The sequence below is a fragment of the Hyla sarda genome, chromosome 3 (assembly GCF_029499605.1).
Source record: "Hyla sarda isolate aHylSar1 chromosome 3, aHylSar1.hap1, whole genome shotgun sequence".
NCBI lineage: Eukaryota > Metazoa > Chordata > Amphibia > Anura > Hylidae > Hyla > Hyla sarda.
This window is the reverse complement of record NC_079191.1, coordinates 258,788,276-258,807,562: the sequence shown is the minus strand read 5'-3', so window position 1 is coordinate 258,807,562 and position 19,287 is coordinate 258,788,276. Positions and strand designations below refer to the sequence as shown.

Here is a 19,287-nt window from a genome sequence, read left to right as displayed (position 1 = left end):
GTGTGTGTTTCAGTGTGTGTGTCAGCTTGTGTATGTCACTGTGTGTACTTCAGTGTGTGTGTCAGCTTGTGTATGTCACTGTGTGTGTCAGCTTGTGTATGTCACTGTGTGTGCTTCAGTGTGTGTGTCAGCTTGTGTATGTCACTGTGTGTACTTCAGTGTGTGTGTCAGCTTGTGTATGTCACTGTGTGTGTCAGCTTGTGTATGTCACTGTGTGTGCTTCAGTGTGTGTCAGCTTGTTTATGTCACTGTGTGTGCTTCAGTGTGTGTGTCAGCTTGTGTATGTCACTGCGTGTGCTTCAGTGTGTGTGTCAGCTTGTGTATGTCACTGTGTGTGCTTCAGTGTGTGTGTCAGCTTGTTTATGTCACTGTGTCTGCTTCAGTGTGTGTGTCAGCTTGTTTATGTCACTGTGTGTGCTTCAGTGTGTGTGTCAGCTTGTGTATGTCACTGTGTGTGCTTCAGTGTGTGTGTCAGCTTGTGTATGTCACTGTGTGTGCTTCAGTGTGTGTGTCAGCTTGTTTATGTCACTGTGTGTGCTTCAGTGTGTGTGTCAGCTTGTGTATGTCACTTTGCGTGCTTCAGTGTGTGTGTCAGCTTGTGTATGTCACTGTGTGTACTTCAGTGTGTGTGTCAGCTTGTGTATGTCACTGTGTGTGTCAGCTTGTGTATGTCACTTTGTGTGCTTCAGTGTGTGTGTCAGCTTGTGTATGTCACTTTGTGTGCTTCAGTGTGTGTCAGCTTGTGTATATCACTGTGTGTGCTTCAGTGTGTGTGTCAGCTTGTGTATGTCACTGTGTGTGCTTCAGTGTGTGTGTCAGCTTGTGTATGTCACTGTGTGTGCTTCAGTGTGTGTGTCAGCTTGTGTATGTCACTGTGTGTGCTTCAGTGTGTGTGTCAGCTTGTGTATGTCACTGTGTGTGCTTCAGTGTGTGTGTCAGCTTGTGTATGTCACTGTGTGTGCTTCAGTGTGTGTCAGCTTGTTTATGTCACTGTGTGTGCTTCAGTGTGTGTGTCAGCTTGTGTATGTCACTGTGTGTGTCAGCTTGTGTATGTCACTTTGTGTGCTTCAGTGTGTGTCAGCTTGTGTATATCACTGTGTGTGCTTCAGTGTGTGTGTCAGCTTGTGTATGTCACTTTGCGTGCTTCAGTGTGTGTGTCAGCTTGTGTATGTCACTGTGTGTGTTTCAGTGTGTGTGTCTGCTTGTGTATGTCACTTTGCGTGCTTCAGTGTGTGTGTCAGCTTGTGTATGTCACTGTGTGTGCTTCAGTGTGTGTGTCAGCTTGTGTATGTCACTGTGTGTGCTTCAGTGTGTGTGTGTCAGCTTGTGTATGTCACTGTGTGTGCTTCAGTGTGTGTGTCAGCTTGTGTATGTCACTGTGTGTGTCAGCTTGTGTATGTCACTGTGTGTGCTTCAGTGTGTGTGTCAGCTTGTGTATGTCACTGTGTGTGTTTCAGTGTGTGTGTCTGCTTGTGTATGTCACTTTGCGTGCTTCAGTGTGTGTCAGCTTGTGTATATCACTGTGTGTGCTTCAGTGTGTGTGTCAGCTTGTGTATGTCACTGTGTGTGCTTCAGTGTGTGTGTCAGCTTGTGTATGTCACTGCGTGTGCTTCAGTGTGTGTGTCAGCTTGTGTATGTCACTGTGTGTGTCAGCTTGTGTATGTAACTGTGTGTGCTTCAGTGTGTGTCAGCTTGTGTATATCACTGTGTGTGCTTCAGTGTGTGTGTCAGCTTGTGTATGTCACTGTGTGTGCTTCAGTGTGTGTGTCAGCTTGTGTATGTCACTGCGTGTGCTTCAGTGTGTGTGTCAGCTTGTGTATGTCACTGTGTGTGTCAGCTTGTGTATGTCACTGTGTGTGCTTCAGTGTGTGTGTCAGCTTGTGTATGTCACTGTGTGTGCTTCAGTGTGTGTGTCAGCTTGTGTATGTCACTGTGTGTGCTTCAGTGTGTGTGTCAGCTTGTGTATGTCACTTTGCGTGCTTCAGTGTGTGTGTCAGCTTGTGTATGTCACTGTGTGTGCTTCAGTGTGTGTGTCAGCTTGTTTATGTCACTGTGTGTGCTTCAGTGTGTGTGTCAGCTTGTGTATGTCACTTTGCGTGCTTCAGTGTGTGTGTCAGCTTGTGTATGTCACTGTGTGTACTTCAGTGTGTGTGTCAGCTTGTGTATGTCACTGTGTGTGTCAGCTTGTGTATGTCACTTTGTGTGCTTCAGTGTGTGTGTCAGCTTGTGTATGTCACTTTGTGTGCTTCAGTGTGTGTCAGCTTGTGTATATCACTGTGTGTGCTTCAGTGTGTGTGTCAGCTTGTGTATGTCACTGTGTGTGCTTCAGTGTGTGTGTCAGCTTGTGTATGTCACTGTGTGTGCTTCAGTGTGTGTGTCAGCTTGTGTATGTCACTTTGTGTGCTTCAGTGTGTGTGTCAGCTTGTGTATGTCACTGTGTGTGCTTCAGTGTGTGTCAGCTTGTGTATGTCACTGTGTGTGCTTCAGTGTGTGTGTCAGCTTGTGTATGTCACTGTGTGTGCTTCAGTGTGTGTGTCAGCTTGTGTATGTCACTGTGTGTGCTTCAGTGTGTGTGTCAGCTTGTGTATGTCACTGTGTGTGCTTCAATGTGTGTGTCAGCTTGTGTATGTCACTTTGCGTGCTTCAGTGTGTGTGTCAGCTTGTGTATGTCACTGTATGTGTTTCAATGTGTGTGTGTGTGTATATGTGTCAGTGAGCACACTGAAGGTAATTACACTGTCCTGGCCGCCTCTGACTTCTCTCACATGTGACCGATCACATGGTTATGACATCATGAAAGGTCCTTGAGCTTCCTAGCATTTCTACCAGCAGCAGCCTAATTGCAGACGGTGAGTAGCATAAAGTGATTAATATAGTAGTGTGCTAATGGTAGGTCTGTATTACCAGTCTATGTATATAGTATCACAGCAGTACATACATATTGACCCAGATTTGTAGATTGTAGTTTTTTTGTTTCCTTTTTAATGAGGCTTTTTTTTTTTTGCACATTCCCTCAGATATCCTGTACTCTTTGGTTAGTGTATTTGGGTGGTTTTTGATGTGCCATTCCATTTAGGTGGGAATTTGAGGATTACTTTGAGGGAATTTGTGCCCCGTTTGTGGTTATGCAGCTGTTGCCACTCATGATGGGAGTTGTAGTTTTGCAGCAGCCGCAGAACCACAGGTTGTGGACACAAATGCTCATTCTGTGGCTGTGCACTTGTTGCAAGACTACAACTACCATCATGATCAGACATGCTGGGAGTTGTAGTTACCCATTATCAGTGGAGCAGGGAGAAACACTTTGAACCTCTTTCTGTCTTCCTGCTTGACTCACTATTGTGTTCTATGGAGTGTTGGGGGAGGGAGAAGTACAGACCATTTCTCCTTGTGCTCTGGGTGGAGAGGCAAAAAAAATAAAAATGCATATGATCACTTTAAGGGTGGGTAAAATTGTTGTGCTGATTTGCGCCAAAACTGTAGGAAAACCCTTAGTAAATATCTCAGGACACATGAGAGAAAACAAGGGCCTGTCCCCTTTTTAGGTTTCTGAGCTGCTTTGTTGGTCTAGAAAGTCCCCATGTTGCCTTGTGTTATGGTGATCTCTAATATCCTGTTTGGGGCCAGTGATGAAAAGTTTCCTTGGAGTATGTAGTAAAGTGTGAGTGCATGCACCGTTTACTACGTACTCCGCAGGTAGTGTAAGAGCTAGCATATTCAGTGAGCCGGTAGTTAAAGGGGTAGTCCAGTGGTGAAAAACGTATCCCCTATCCTAAGGATAGGGGATAAGTTTGAGATCGCGGGGGGTCCGACTGCTGGGGCCCCCTGCGATCTCTCTGTACGGGGGCCAGGCTCTCCGGCCAGATAGCGGGTGTCGACCCCCGCACGAAGCGGCAGTCGACATGCCCCCTTAATACATCTCTATGGCAGAGCCGGAGATTGCCGAAGGCAGCGCTTCGGCTCTGCCATAGAGTTGTATTGAGGGGGCGTGTCGTGTCCGCTTCGTGCGGAGGTCGACACGCCCCCTTCCCGCGGGCTGTCGGGGCTCCGTACAGGAGATCGCAGGGGGCCCCAGCGGTCGGATCCCCCACGATCTGCAACTTATCCCCTATCCTTAGGATAGGGGATAAGTTGTTCACCACTGGGTCACCACTGTACTACTCCTTTAACTACGAGCGCATGCGTAACTTACTACGGACTGCGGGAGCATAGCTAGTGTAATGGAGCAGGGAGAGAGACAAGCGTACTTAGCTGTAGCGTAGCGTAGTTTAACATCAGTGTAGCGTAGCTAAGGTTTTAAAGTGAAGGGACGTAGCTTAGGTTTTAAAGTGAATGGAGTACAACTCCCAGCATGCCCAGGCAGGATGGGGGTTGTAGTTAGTGTAGCTAGCTTAGTTTGTAGCACAGTTCGCATAGCTTAGTTTTACAGTGAAGGAACTACAACTACCAGCATGCCCAGACAGCCAAAGGGTGTTCAGGCATGATGGGAGTTGTAGTTTTTTAAGAGGAGACAAGTGTATTTAACGTAGCATAGTTTTTTATACAGATGTAGCGTAATGTAGTTGTACACAGGTGTAGCATAGTTTTATACAGGTGTAGCGTAATGTAGTTGTACACAGGTGTAGCGTAGTTTTATACAGGTGTAGCGTAATGTAGTTGTACACAGGTGTAGCGTAATGTAGTTGTACACAGGTGTAGCATAGTTTTATACAGGTGTAGCATAATGTAGTTGTACACAGGTGTAGCGTAGTTTTATACAGGTGTAGCGGAATGTAGTTGTACACAGGTGTAGCGTAGTTTTATACAGGTGTAGCGTAATGTAGTTGTACACAGGTGTAACATAGTTTTATACAGGTGTAGCGTAATGTAGTTGTACACAGGTGTAGCATAGTTTTATACAGGTGTAGCGTAATGTAGTTGTACACAGGTGTAGCATAGTTTTATACAGGTGTAGTGTAATGTAGTTGTATACAGGTGTAGCGTAGTTTTATACAGGTGTAACGTAATGTAGTTGTACACAGGTGTAGCGTAGTTTTATACAGGTGTAGCATAATGTAGTTATACACAGGTGTAGCGTAATGTAGTTGTACACAGGTGTAGCATAGTTTTATACAGGTGTAGCGTAATGTAGTTGTACACAGGTGTAGCATAGTTTTATACAGGTGTAGCATAATCTAGTTGTACACAGGTGTAGCATAGTTTTATACAGGTGTAGCGTAATGTAGTTGTACACAGGTGTAGCGTAGTTTTATACAGGTGTAGCGTAATGTAGTTGTACACAGGTGTAGCGTAGTTTTATACAGGTGTAGCGTAATGTAGTTGTACACAGGTGTAGCGTAGTTTTATACAGGTGTAACGTAATGTAGTTGTACACAGGTGTAGCGTAGTTTTATACAGGTGTAGCGTAATGTAGTTGTACACAGGTGTAGCGTAATGTAGTTGTACACAGGTGTAGCATAGTTTTATACAGGTGTAGCGTAATGTAGTTGTACACAGGTGTAGCATAGTTTTATACAGGTGTAGCGTAATGTAGTTGTACACAGGTGTAGCATAGTTTTATACAGGTGTAGCGTAATGTAGTTGTACACAGGTGTAGCATAGTTTTATACAGGTGTAGCGTAATGTAGTTGTACATAGGTGTAGCGTAGTTTTATACAGGTGTAGCGTAATGTTGTACACAGGTGTAGCATAGTTTTATACAGGTGTAGCGTAATGTAGTTGTACACAGGTGTAGCGTAATGTAGTTGTACACAGGTGTAGCATAGTTTTTTTACAGGTGTAGCGTAATGTAGTTGTACACAGGTGTAGCGTAGTTTCATACAGGTGTAGCGTAATGTAGTTGTATATAGGTGTAGCGTAGTTTTATACAGGTGTAGCGTAATGTAGTTGTACACAGGTGTAGCGTAATGTAGTTGTACACAGGTGTAGCGTAGTTTTATACAGGTGTAGCGTAATGTAGTTGTACACAGGTGTAGCGTAGTTTTATACAGGTGTAGCGTAATGTAGTTGTACACAGGTGTAGCGTAGTTTTATACAGGTGTAGCGTAATGTAGTTGTACACAGGTGTAGCGTAGTTTTATACAGGTGTAGCGTAATGTAGTTGTACACAGGTGTAGCGTAGTTTTATACAGGTGTAGCGTAATGTAGTTGTACACAGGTGTAGCGTAGTTTTATACAGGTGTAGCGTAATGTAGTTGTACACAGGTGTAGCGTAATGTAGTTGTACACAGGTGTAGCATAGTTTTATACAGGTGTAGCGTAATGTAGTTGTACACAGGTGTAGCGTAGTTTTATACAGGTGTAGCGTAATGTAGTTGTACACAGGTGTAGCATAGTTTTATACAGGTGTAGTGTAATGTAGTTTTATACAGGTGTAGCGTAGTTTTATACAGGTGTAACGTAATGTAGTTGTACACAGGTGTAGCGTAGTTTTATACAGGTGTAGCGTAATGTAGTTATACACAGGTGTAGCGTAATGTAGTTGTACACAGGTGTAGCATAGTTTTATACAGGTGTAGCGTAATGTAGTTGTACACAGGTGTAGCATAGTTTTATACAGGTGTAGCATAATGTAGTTGTACACAGGTGTAGCATAGTTTTATACAGGTGTAGCGTAATGTAGTTGTACACAGGTGTAGCGTAGTTTTATACAGGTGTAGCGTAATGTAGTTGTACACAGGTGTAGCGTAGTTTTATACAGGTGTAGCGTAATGTAGTTGTACACAGGTGTAGCGTAGTTTTATACAGGTGTAGCGTAATGTAGTTGTACACAGGTGTAGCGTAGTTTTATACAGGTGTAGCGTAATGTAGTTGTACACAGGTGTAGCGTAGTTTTATACAGGTGTAGCGTAATGTAGTTGTACACAGGTGTAGCGTAGTTTTATACAGGTGTAGCGTAATGTAGTTGTACACAGGTGTAGCGTAGTTTTATACAGGTGTAACGTAATGTAGTTGTACACATTTGTAGCATAGTTTTATACAGGTGTAGCATAGTTTTATACAGGTGTAGCGTAATGTAGTTGTACACAGGTGTAGCGTAATGTAGTTGTACACAGGTGTAGCATAGTTTTATACAGGTGTAGCGTAATGTTGTTGTACACAGGTGTAGCATAGTTTTATACAGGTGTAGCGTAATGTAGTTGTACACAGGTGTAGCGTAATGTAGTTGTACACAGGTGCAGCATAGTTTTATACAGGTGTAGCGTAATGTAGTTGTACATAGGTGTAGCGTAGTTTTATACAGGTGTAGCGTAATGTAGTTGTACACAGGTGTAGCGTAGTTTTATACAGGTGTAGCGTAATGTAGTTGTACACAGGTGTAGCATAGTTTTATACAGGTGTAGCGTAATGTAGTTGTACATAGGTGTAGCGTAGTTTTATACAGGTGTAGCGTAATGTAGTTGTACACAGGTGTAGCGTAATGTAGTTGTACACAGGTGTAGCGTAGTTTTATACAGGTGTAGCGTAATGTAGTTGTACATAGGTGTAGCGTAGTTTTATACAGGTGTAGCGTAATGTAGTTGTACACAGGTGTAGCGTAATGTAGTTGTACACAGGTGTAGCGTAATGTAGTTGTACACAGGTGTAGCGTAGTTTTATACAGGTGTAGCGTAATGTAGTTGTACACAGGTGTAGCGTAGTTTTATACAGGTGTAGCGTAATGTAGTTGTACACAGGTGTAGCGTAGTTTTATACAGGTGTAGCGTAATGTAGTTGTACACAGGTGTAGCGTAGTTTTATACAGGTGTAGCGTAATGTAGTTGTACACAGGTGTAGCGTAGTTTTATACAGGTGTAGCGTAATGTAGTTTTATACAGGTGTAGCGTAATGTAGTTGTACACAGGTGTAGCGTAGTTTTATACAGGTGTAGCGTAATGTAGTTGTACACAGGTGTAGCGTAGTTTTATACAGGTGTAGCGTAAGGTTAGGGTTGTTGTACACAGGTGTAGCGTAGTTAGCATATAGCATAGTTTTACACAGGTTAGATAGATAGCGTCGTTTTACAGGCAGATGGAATGTGGTTTAGGGAGCATAGAGTAGCTTAGTCTGGGAGTGAAGGGACTACAACTCTCAGCATGCCCAGACAGCCAAAGGCTGTTTAGGCAGAATGGTAGTTGTAGTTTTGCAACAGTAGCAGAGGCAATTGCACTTAGTTGACACTACAGAATTCCCACATTAGTGTGAATGGGTCTCCGCGAGACCCGTTCACACTGTGGGATTTCAGCGGTAATTCCGCAAAGAAAGAACATGTTCATTCTTTGCACGGATTCCACGAGCACTGCACAGCCGCCAATGGTGAACAGCTCAGTGCCCCGCGGCCCTAGCGTTGTAATATTTTCGGTGGCCGCCTGATGGAGATTCCGCAGTGTCATAGCACCCTTAAAGAGTAGCTCCCACCATCCTTATTTTTTTGTTTTTGTTTTTTTTCTGTCCCTGCCTATTGCCCATCTATCCCTAACCCCCTCCCTGCCTTTTACATTTTTTACTATATTAAAAATGCCTTTTTGTCTGCCTGGTAGTGTGCTCACTACCAGGCAGACTTCCCCTAACAGGCACGACGTCACTGATGCCTGCTGGGGCCGACACTTCCGCCCTTAGTTCACCTATACAGGGTGCCTCCAGCTGTTTCACCACTACAACTCCCAGCTTGCCCTGACATCTATTGACTGTCGGGGCATGATGGGAGTTGTAGTGGTGAAACAGCTGGAGGCACCCTGTGTTGAAAACAATAAGTTAGGGGCTACCCCGAACCCCGCTCTCCCCCAACCCCTGTGTTAAGAACCCCGCTGTCCCCCAACCCCCGTGTTAAAAACTAGGGATCGGCCGATATCGTTTTTTTTAGGGCCGATACCGATAATTTGTGGAGGTTAGGGCCGATAGCCGATAACTTATACCCATATTCCGGTATAAGTTATTGGCTATTTATCCCCCCGTGACACCGCTGCAGATCATTGATTTAAAGCGGGCGCTTTAAATCAATGAACTGCAGCGGCTTTTGCGCCGCCGCCACCCGCTTCTCTCCCCCTGACTGTCTGGGGTCCTCCTGAGTCCTATCACTGCCCCCCGCCACACCGCCGCACCACTCCGCGCCCCCACGACCCACCGCACCGCGTTACACCCGTCCCCCCCCCCCCCTCCCACGCACCGCCCCGGCCCCATTGCCTCCCCCATCCCCGGTTTTATAATTACCTGTTCCTGGGGTCCAGTCTACATCTGGCTCCGGTGGCGTCCTCCTGAGCTGTCACTGTGCGCACTGACGGTGACGTCGCGTCGCGTCACGTCACTCGTCATTGCGCACAGCGTAACGCAGGGCGTAGCAGGAGCCAGAAGTAGCGTGGACCCCGGCCCCCGGGAACAGGTAATTATAAAACCGGGGATGGGGGGAGGCAATGGGGCGGTGCGGTGGGGGGTGCGGCGGGCTGTCGCGGTGCAGTGGGGGCGGTGCGGGGGGCGGGGCATTATCGGCAAGGTAATTGCCGATACCGATAATGCCCAAAATCATGATTATCGGCCGATAATATCGGCCAAACCGATATTCGGTCGATCCCTACTTTAAAGTAGCAGAGCGCAATGGCCTCTGCTACATGAACATAGCGCAATTGAGTGCAATTGACTCTGTTTATGTTGCAAAACTTCAACCCCTATCTTGCTTAGACAGTCTTTGGCTGTCTGGACATGGTGGGAGTTGTAGTCTCTTCACTGTAAGACTAAGCTACACTACGCTTCCAAAACTATGCTCCATCTGCCAGTAAAACTATGCTAGCTACGCTACTCCTGTGTAAAACTATGTTAACCCTACCCTATGCTAACTACACTTGTCTATTGTTGCAAAACTACAACTCCCATCCTGCCTGGACAGCCTTTGGCTGTCTCGGCATGCTGGGAGTTGTAGTCCCTTCACTTTCAGGCTAAGCTACGCTACACCATATGCTACGCTCCCTAAACGACGCTGCATCTGCCTGTAAACTAATTTAGCTATTCTACCCATGTGTAAAACTACGCTAGACTGTACACACGCTACACTGGTGCAAACCTTCAAAATACGCTATCCACACTACACCTGTATAAAACTAGGCTCTATGCTAGACCTGTGTAAAACTATGCTAATCCTTTCCATGCTAAATACACTTATCTCCTGTTGCAAAACTACAGCTCCCATCCTACCTGGACAGCCTTTGGCTGTCTGGGGATGCTAGTAGTTGTAGTTCCTTCAATGTTAAACTAAGCTATGCTAACTACGCTACAAACAAAGCTCCGCTAACTACAACTCCCATCCTGCCTGGGCATGCTGGGTGTTGTAGTCCATTCACTTTAAAACCTAAGCCACTTCCCCCTTCAATTTAAAACCTTAACTACGGTACACTGATGTTAAATTACGTTACACTGCTTCAATAAGCTAACTACACTACAGTAAGATAACTACGCTTTTCTCCCTCTTTGCCTGCTAGCTATGCTGACTATGCTCCTCAAGGGTCTATTCACACGTACAGTATTCTGTTCAGATTTGATACGCAGAATTTTCTGCTGCAGATTTCAATGTAAATTGAACACAGCTTGAAATCCTGCGCATCAAATCTGCGCAGAATACTGTACGTGTGAATAAACCCTAAAGGAGAAATTTGGCAGAAATCTTTGAAGTTCCCCTGTGCCCGGGCTGCATAAACTTAAATGGGCACTGGCATCAACTTTTTTGTTGATATGTTGTAGCACATATGTACTACAACATATCTCGAATATATTTTCATTATTTTTTATTTTTATTAAAATGTTTAAATTAACGTTTGAAAACCGGCCACTAGGGGTCTCCCGGCTGGAGGCTGGCGTGACGTCACGCCTGAATTCGGACTGATGCTGGGCGGGCATCAGTCCTAATTCATTCAGCCTGCGCTCGCTGGCTCGCTGGCCTCAGATGCCGGCTACTCCTCCCGCACCACGCCGTTGATACTGCCCCTGCACGCCGCTGATGCTGCTGGACTCTGCAGTTTGTACGTATGGGGATCGGGGTTTCAACACTAGTGTTGCGGGGAGAGCGGGGCTTGGGGTTCCAACACGGGGGTTGCGGGGATCGGGGTGTCCACACGGGGGGGGGGTGACTTAGCACTGGAGGGAACGGGGCAGCGCCGCGCTGCGCCTATGGCCCTAACTTATTGTTTTCAACACAGCGTGCCTCCAGCTGTTTCCCCACTACAACTCCCAGCATGCCCTGACAGCCAATAGATGTCAGGGCAAGCTGGGATTTGTAGTGGTGAAACAGCTGGAGGCACCCTGTATAGTGAACTAAGGGCGGAAGTGCCGGCTCCAGCAGGCATCAGTGACGTCGTGCCTGGTAGTGAGCACACTACCAGGCAGACAAAAATACCTTTTTTAATATAGTTAAAAAAAAAATAAAAGCAGGGAGAGGGTTAGGGAGAGATGGGAAATAGGCAGGGACAGAAAAAAAAATATATAGGATGGTGGGAGCTACCCTTTAAAAAAACAAACTTTAACTCACCTTCCTACGTTTCCCCCATTTCTCCAGTGCTGCTCGGATCAGAACGCCACACTGCGGTCAGCATGTCGCCGTCTGCAGCGATGTCCCGCCTCGACCGGTGATAGGCTGAGTGCACTGTCATTTAAGAAGCCAGCCCGAGCTTCTTACATGACAGTGTGCGCAGCCTATCGCTGATCGAGGGGGGACATTGCTGCAGCTGGCGATACCCTGACTGCAGTGTGATGTTCCGAGCCGAGGAGCAACGGGGGAACGTAGGAAGGTGAGTTTGTTTTTTAAGTTTTTGCCGCCTGGGCACAGGGGAGCTTAAAGTTAATGTCTCACAGTAAAAAATTGTTCAGCTTTTAGTGCAGAAGGTAAAGTTATATAGGTTTGTAAATCATGCTGCTTAGAAACAAGCTTTTTCTGCATTCTTCTGTCTGACAGGAAGTTCAGCTGTTCCAGGTTTTCATGACTTTCGACCCCCTATTCAGGCTATCAGCAGCATCCCGGGGCCGTGACGTGACAATTACCCAGAAAACCACTGTGCTGCAGAGAGCTCCCTGTGCTCAGCCTTAGCCCCTCCCATCTGATGAATATTCACACTGTCCTCCCTCTGTTCTGCAGTGATTGGCTGAGCAGCACTGCCTATATGCCGGCTGATTCAGATCATAGCAGCCCCAGCAAACAGGCTGATTCTCTCCCCTCTCCTTGCTAATGTTTTAACACTGAGAACGGAGGAGAGGGGGGAGGGGAGGGAGCTGCCAGCGTAGAGCTGTCACACTGAGCACTGGGGAGAGAGGAGTGCAGGGCAGATAAGGGGGGAGGTGATTGTGCCACTGTAAAGCTGTTTCACTGAGAGGAGGAGGGGAAGGGAGTGATTTTACAGTGTAAAACTGCAGCTTCAACTCCAGGGTCCCTCTCTCTGAGCACTGAGATTACATTTTGTTTCCTCGTGGCCACCCTGCTGTATAGGGATATGATAGGAGCTCAGTGTTATGTGGCCACCCTGCTGTATAGGGATATGATAGGAGCTCAGTGTTATGTGGTCACCCTGCTGTATAGGGCTATGATTGGAGCTCAGTGTTATGTGGGAGTGACTAACATATGTTAGGGGTGGTAACAAGCTCTCTGCTCAGGCAGCTGAGAGCAGGAAATGTGAGCAGTGCATGCAGGGAAATGAAGTCTTTGAGATCACAGGCATAGCCACCATAACCAGGAAGTAACTGGAATTTATGAGCTGAATAGCCGGTGAATGGGGGCCGGAAAAAAAATCACAAACATGTCAGAGAGGTGTAATATACTATGGAATGGCTAGGTATTTTTTTTTTCTTTGCTGCATGGGATATCTTCTTTAAAAGATTTCTAGCGCATTTCTCCTTGAAGTCCAGAGTAAACTGTGCATGTGCTTGCAGTTTACTTCGGGCTTGCTGTCTACTTTAGCCCTTACACTAACTACAGAGAACGTAGTAAACTGCACATGTGCTCGTGTTTTACTCCAGACTCCCAGGAATCTTTACATCACCGGCATTGCAATGTGTTCAGTGTGAAGCACACCTCTGACCTGTTTGCTGGCGACCAAATCCTTTTCACTCTGGTCACCGTGTTGTGTTTTGTGACGTCCTCCCAAACCCGTTGTACTGCACACCCCCTTTGTTTAATATTCATTGTTTTGATTAGCACTCCTCCTTCCAGGGTTGTGTTTGTGGTGTGGTTGGCCAGTTTGGTTCAGCTGCGTCAGAGGAGACATGAAGGGCATGCGCAGTTGAGCAGGATGCCCTCTATGTACAGTAGCTGTGTCGCTGTATTTGCTGAGTGGGATAATGCTGCGCATGAGTGTTAGAGCCCATGAATAGACTGATGTTTTCTCAGGTGTTGCTTGTCACCTGCTTATTTTGGTGGTCTGATAATGCAATAAACTGTTTGTCCTCCCTTTTTGGCCGGGCAGTGTGACTGTCTGCATGCACAAGTCTCTTTTGGTAGCTTACCCACGGTAAGATTTTTACATTTCTCCATTATTTCTTAGTGGGTTTTATATTTTGTTGGGTGTAGGTTGTTTAGTTCTTTTGTGGAATTCTATGTCTTTTGCCTTAGGGAGTAGTGTTTTTTTTTTTTCTTTGGGGGGGGGTGGGGGGTCCTTTTGGTCCACTTTTGTATTTTTTAAAATGCGGGTTTGCTCTTTTGCTGAATGTTTTGGCTAAATATTGCTTTTCTTATCTATCTATTTTATGTGGAAATTCTTGGGGTAATTGGCCATAACCAGTTTGAACTTGATTCCTATTTTGGACCCTAACTAATATTTTTTTTCACGCAGTAAGGCTGGTAGAAAACAAACACGGACACATTGTTGTTCCTTTCAAATCACACAAAAAATACAACAATCTTGATTATTGGCAGGGGAGCGGTGTCCCTTTGCAACTTGCTTAGTGTTTTGTTTTAGGTGCTGAAATTTTGCCTGCCATGGCTGACTGGAGCCTCGGAGCACCAATTGGACAGCAGGCAGCCAGGTTAGAGACCTCTTGCCATCCTCTCAGCTGATCGGGATGCAGCGGCGATCCCAATCAGCCCACTGAGCTAGCTGGGATTACTTTTCTCCTGTTTTAAATGCCACTATCAAAATTGATAGTGGCATCTAAAGGATTAATGCCAGACACCACCCTGATCGGCAATGTCTGGCATTACTTGTGGGTCCTGGTTGCTGATAGCAACCGGAACCCACTCTGTATAAAGCGCGGTCAGATCTTTAGGGGGCAATAGACGTAAATATACGTCCGTTGTCGTTAAGGGAGTTACCTATTGACCAATATATTACTTAGTTTCCAGAAGCCTAAAGTGGCTGATGTGCAATCTAAAATCTTGAAATATCATGCAAAGGTCAATAAAAGTCTTTACACATATTCAAAGTGTAATCTTAACATATTAGTAAACTGGCAAGATATTTGACAGCTATCAAGAATTTTTTATTTTTAAATATTTTACAAGATAGGTAACTTATCAAAAACTTAATCATACCCCTCTTATATTCTTGCTCTCGGCCTTACGGCTCTTACAGTACCCTTGATGCTTGCAAAAAGCTTTTATATTCTTCGAATTGGGATAAGCTGGATTTGGGTAACTAAATGTCACTACCTTTTGTGAGGTCCAACAGCTCCCTTTTTTTTTATCTGTGCTTCCTTTAAAAAATTAAAATGAGATGTATTTTTACGTATCTTTTTTGCTATGTAAGTGCTAATAAGGTGTTAAACAAGGCTGGAAACCCACCAAGTGGAAAAACCACATGGCCTGTTTTCATGCCCATAGCCTACTATGGGAATAACCATTCTTGATTTTTGTTAAGAAAAAAACAATAGTCTGAACATGCTGGTGTTTTACAATAACTGGCATTTAGTCAAAAAATTTGGAAAAACACCATAAGGAGGCTTAAAAGACAAAATATTAAAGTCCATGAGGATATGGAATATTGCATACATCTGGTCGTCACGTTGCCTGTTTTAAAGGGCGTTTTTGCCTTTGAAAAAAAAAAGTGGAGACCTACCCTTAGTCTGACAGATGTAGAATACATGTGCTTTCCAGCATGATTTGGTCACAGGTTCCTTTTACTTTTTCATTGGTGTGTTACACAATGGGTGAAGGTGGTCTGTGCATTGTTGTCTTGGATGTAGTTTATTAATGTAGCTATCATGTTTATCTTTTGGGTCCTTTAAGATTCAGAATGTCATCGTGCCTGGTGAAAGGCTGCAAAACTTCGTGGCGCAGAAGGGAGTCTTCAGTGTCACTACATACTTTCCCCAAGGATGTGAATCGCATACGCCTATGGCTACAACAGATCGGCCAGTTTACCGACAATTTGGAGGAAATGGTCTTGAAAGTTTGGATGGGAACAGTGAATGATATTTACCGCTTATGTTCTCTTCACTTCACCCATGACTGTTACAACTATTGGGACAACAGGCGCACTTTGCGGAAGGATGCAATCCCATCTCTATTTGGCATTCATGAGCCCCCCTCTGTTGGAAACATTGACCAAATAGAGAACTCCTCTATGAGTTACACAGACAGTTCCAATTTGACACTTGCGGAAAGTGAAGCAGTTTCAGCTTCCACAACCAGTGTAGCTACCTACACAAATGCTTCCACTACAACCACTTTCCTCCTCACTTGTTCTGCAAACCACATTAAATCAACATCTGACAGCTGTTTCAAATTTTCTCCAAACGTACCACTGTGTGCTGACGCATATGGTACCCCACGCCCTGTTTTTTTTGACACTTTGACTAATTCTCCTATGCTTGATCGCAACACTGATTTTAGTATCATGTGTAAACCCGTGGTTCAGCACAGTTCCCAAAATTGTTTTGCCTGTGGGCAAAAAATATTTTTGGAAAATTCCACCAATCAACAAAAAACTCAGCAAATACCACAACCGGATTCTTTGCCAAACACAGATAAGCATACAATTACCACACGGGATTTTGCAACAAACACTGTCTTCCTAAACAACCCAAAATCCAAAAAAATACAGGTTCGCGTTCCCACTAAAAATAAAAAAATATCGTGCTGCATCCTTAGTTATCCCAAGCCCCAGGCACACCACAGCATGGTGATCATGTCCAAAAACTCAAAACCTTCCGGGCAAAATAACCGACTAGGGGTGATGCAAAGAGTGGGATCCAACTTGAGCAGAAGATGGTTAAAGTCATACAGCTCATGGAAAGCAGTTTGTAAAAGGAGACGTAACACCCGCAGACTATGTCAAACAGCTGACCAACTAAACTTCAAAAGGATTGACTCTTCACAATTGGCAAGGAAAGATACTTCTCCAAACCAAGAACTGTCTGCAGAATATGATCCCTGCAGCATGGCCCAAAAACAACCTGTCTCATGGGATAATATGCATATTGTCACCTTCCAGGATGCATATGAAAACTTCCTTCTAAAAAAACATTCAACATTTGGCCCTTCTACTTCAGCAACCACTCCACCGAATGAGTGCCCTAGGGACCACAGTTTTGAGCTGTCTTGAAGTTTCAACAGTCCTGAAAGCAATGATTCCACTTATCAAGATCCTAATGATCCTAAATTTCATCCACATGACTGAGAGGAATCATCCATAGACTTTCCTTAACGCATCCCATATCGATCAAGATGCTCACGATGTCTTTGAATCCTTGCTACAAGACCAGCCCAATGCAGTTATGGAGAAGAAGTGTATTGTTTATGAATCCAGTAAAAAAGGTTTTAAAAATCTATTGGCCATGGTACCTTTGTCCAACTGTAAATGTGGGGAAAAACTGATCAAGTTTAAAAATAATTGTTCAAGGGACCTTCTTAAATGGGCACTGTCAGATACAAAAACTATTTATATGTTGTACATCTTGGCAAAACATTAACCTTTCTAATATACTTCATAAGAAAATGTCATTTCCTTTTTATATAGAAATCATGGCTTTGTCCAAGCTGAAGTACAATCATGGACAAAGTCCAGTAAGTGAGGGTGGGCTAGCACTCCTCTGTGCTCTCAACTATCAGACAGGAGAGCACAGAGGAGTGCGAACCCACCCTCACTTACTGGAACTTGTACATGCCTGTACTTAAAGGGGTACTCCGGTGGAAAACTTCATTTTTTTTTTTTTTTAAATCAGCTGGTGCCAGAAAGTTAAACAGATCTGTAAATTACTTTCTTTCTTAATCCTTCCAGTACTTATTAGCTGCTGAATACTACAGAGGAAATTATTTTCTTTTTGGAACACAGTGCTCTCTGCTGACATCATGACCACAGCGCTCTCTACTGACATCTCTGTCCATTTTAGGACCTGTCCAGAGCAGCATATGTTTTCTATGGGGATTTTCTCCTACTCTGGACAGTTCTTAACCCCTTAAGGACCAGGCCATTTTACACCTTAAGGACCGGAGCGTTTTTTGCAATTCTGACCACTGTCACTTTAAACATTAATAACTCTGGAATGCTTTTAGTTATCATTCTGATTCCAAGATTGTTTTTTCGTGACATATTCTACTTTAACTTAGTGGTAAAATTTTATGGTAACTTGCATCCTTTCTTGGTGAAAAATCCCAAAATGTGATGAAAAAAATGAAAATATTGCATTTTTCTAACTTTGAAGCTCTCTGCTTGTAAGGAAAATGGATATTCAAAATATATTTTTTTTGGGTTCACATATACAATATGTCCACTTTATGTTTGCATCATAAAATTTATGAGTTTTTACTTTTGGAAGACATCAGAAGGCTTAAAAATTCAGCAGCAATTTAGAAATTTTTCACAAAATTTTCAAACTCACTATTTTTCAGGGACCAGTTCAGTTTTGAAGTGGATTTGAAGGGTCTTCATATTAGAAATACCCCATAAAAGACCCCATTATAAGAACTACACCCCCCAAAGTATTCAAAATGACATTCAGTAAGTGTATTAACCCTTTAGGTGTTTTACAGGAATAGCAGCAAAGTGAAGGAGAAAATTCAAAATCTTCATTTTTTACACTCGCATGTTCTTGTAGACCCAATTTTTGAATTTTTGCAAGGGGTAGAAAGGAGAATATTTTTACTTGTATTTGAAACCAAATTTCTCTCGAGTAAGCACATACCTAATATGTCTATGTTAATTGTTCGGCGGGCGCAGTAGAGGGCTCAGAAGGGAAGGAGCGACAAATGGTTTTTGGGGGGCATGTCACCTTTAGGAAGCCCCTATGGTGCCAGGACAGCAAAAAAAAAAAACACATGGCATACCATTTTGGAAACTAGACCCCTGGGGGAACGTAACAAGGGGTAATGTGAACCTTAATACCCCACAGGTGATTCACGACTTTTGCATATGTAAAAAAAAAAAAAAAAAAAAAAAATTGTTTTACCTAAAATGCTTGGTTTCCCCAAAATTTTAAATTTTTAAAAAGGGTAATAGCAGAAAATACCCCCCCAAATTTGAAGCCCAATTTCTCCCGATTCAGAAAACGCCCCATATGGGGATGAAAAGTGCTCTGCTGGCGCACTACAGGTCTCAGAAGAGAAGGAGTCACATTTGGCTTTTTGAAAGCAAATTTTGCTCTGGGGGCATGCCGCATTTAGGAAGCCCCTATGGTGCCAGAACAGCAAAAAAAAAACACATGGCATACCATTTTGGAAACTAGACCCCTTGGGGAACATAACAAGGGGTAATGTGAACCTTAATACCCTACAGGTGTTTCACGACTTTTGCATATGTAAAAAAATATATATATTTTTTACCTAAAATGCTTGTTTTCCCAAAAATTTTACATTTTTAAAAAGGGTAATAGCAGAAAATACCCCCCATAATTTGAAACCCAATTTCTCCCGAGTACGGCGATACCCCATATGTGGCCCTAAACTGTTGCCTTGAAATACGACAGGGCTCCAAAGTGAGAGCGCCATGCGCATTTAAGGCCTAAATTAGGGACCTGCATAGGGGTGGACATAGGGGTATTCTACGCCAGTGATTCCCAAACAGGGTGCCTCCAGCTGTTGTAAAACTCCCAGCATGCCTGGACAGTCAGTGGCTGTCTGGCAATACTGGGAGTAGTTGTTTTGCAACAGCTGGAGGCTCCGTTTTGGAAACAGTGGCGTACCAGACGTTTTTCATTTTTATTGGGGAGGGGAGGGGGGCTGTGTAGGGGTATGTGTATATGTAGTGTTTTTTTACTTTTTATTTTATTTTGTGTTAGTGTAGTGTTTTAGGGTACAGTCGCACGGGTGGGGGTTCACAGTAGTTTCTCGCTGGCAGTTTGGGCTGCGGCAGAAAATTTGACGCAGCTCAAACTTGCAGCCGGATACTTACTGTAATCCTCCGC

At 44.2% G+C, this 19,287-nt stretch overlaps 1 protein-coding gene across 7 annotated transcripts in view; it reads left to right on the top strand.

The window, feature by feature from the left end:
* Nucleotides 1-19,287, top strand: part of ECHDC1 (ethylmalonyl-CoA decarboxylase 1) — a 102,137-nt gene that overhangs the window by 52,825 nt on the left and 30,025 nt on the right. For 2 of the 7 annotated variants that reach the window (XM_056566497.1, XM_056566498.1), the window contains exon 2: nucleotides 15,173-16,889. The exons of 3 other annotated variants lie outside the window; for them this stretch is intronic. In XM_056566497.1, coding sequence (XP_056422472.1) covers nucleotides 15,180-16,490 — 1,311 coding nt within the window. In that variant the 5' untranslated portion in view covers nucleotides 15,173-15,179 and the 3' untranslated portion in view covers nucleotides 16,491-16,889. Of the gene's footprint in view, nucleotides 1-2,721; nucleotides 2,850-15,172; nucleotides 16,890-19,287 lie in introns of those variants that run through there. 2 more of the 7 variants (XM_056566496.1, XM_056566502.1) reach the window with 2 other exon arrangements.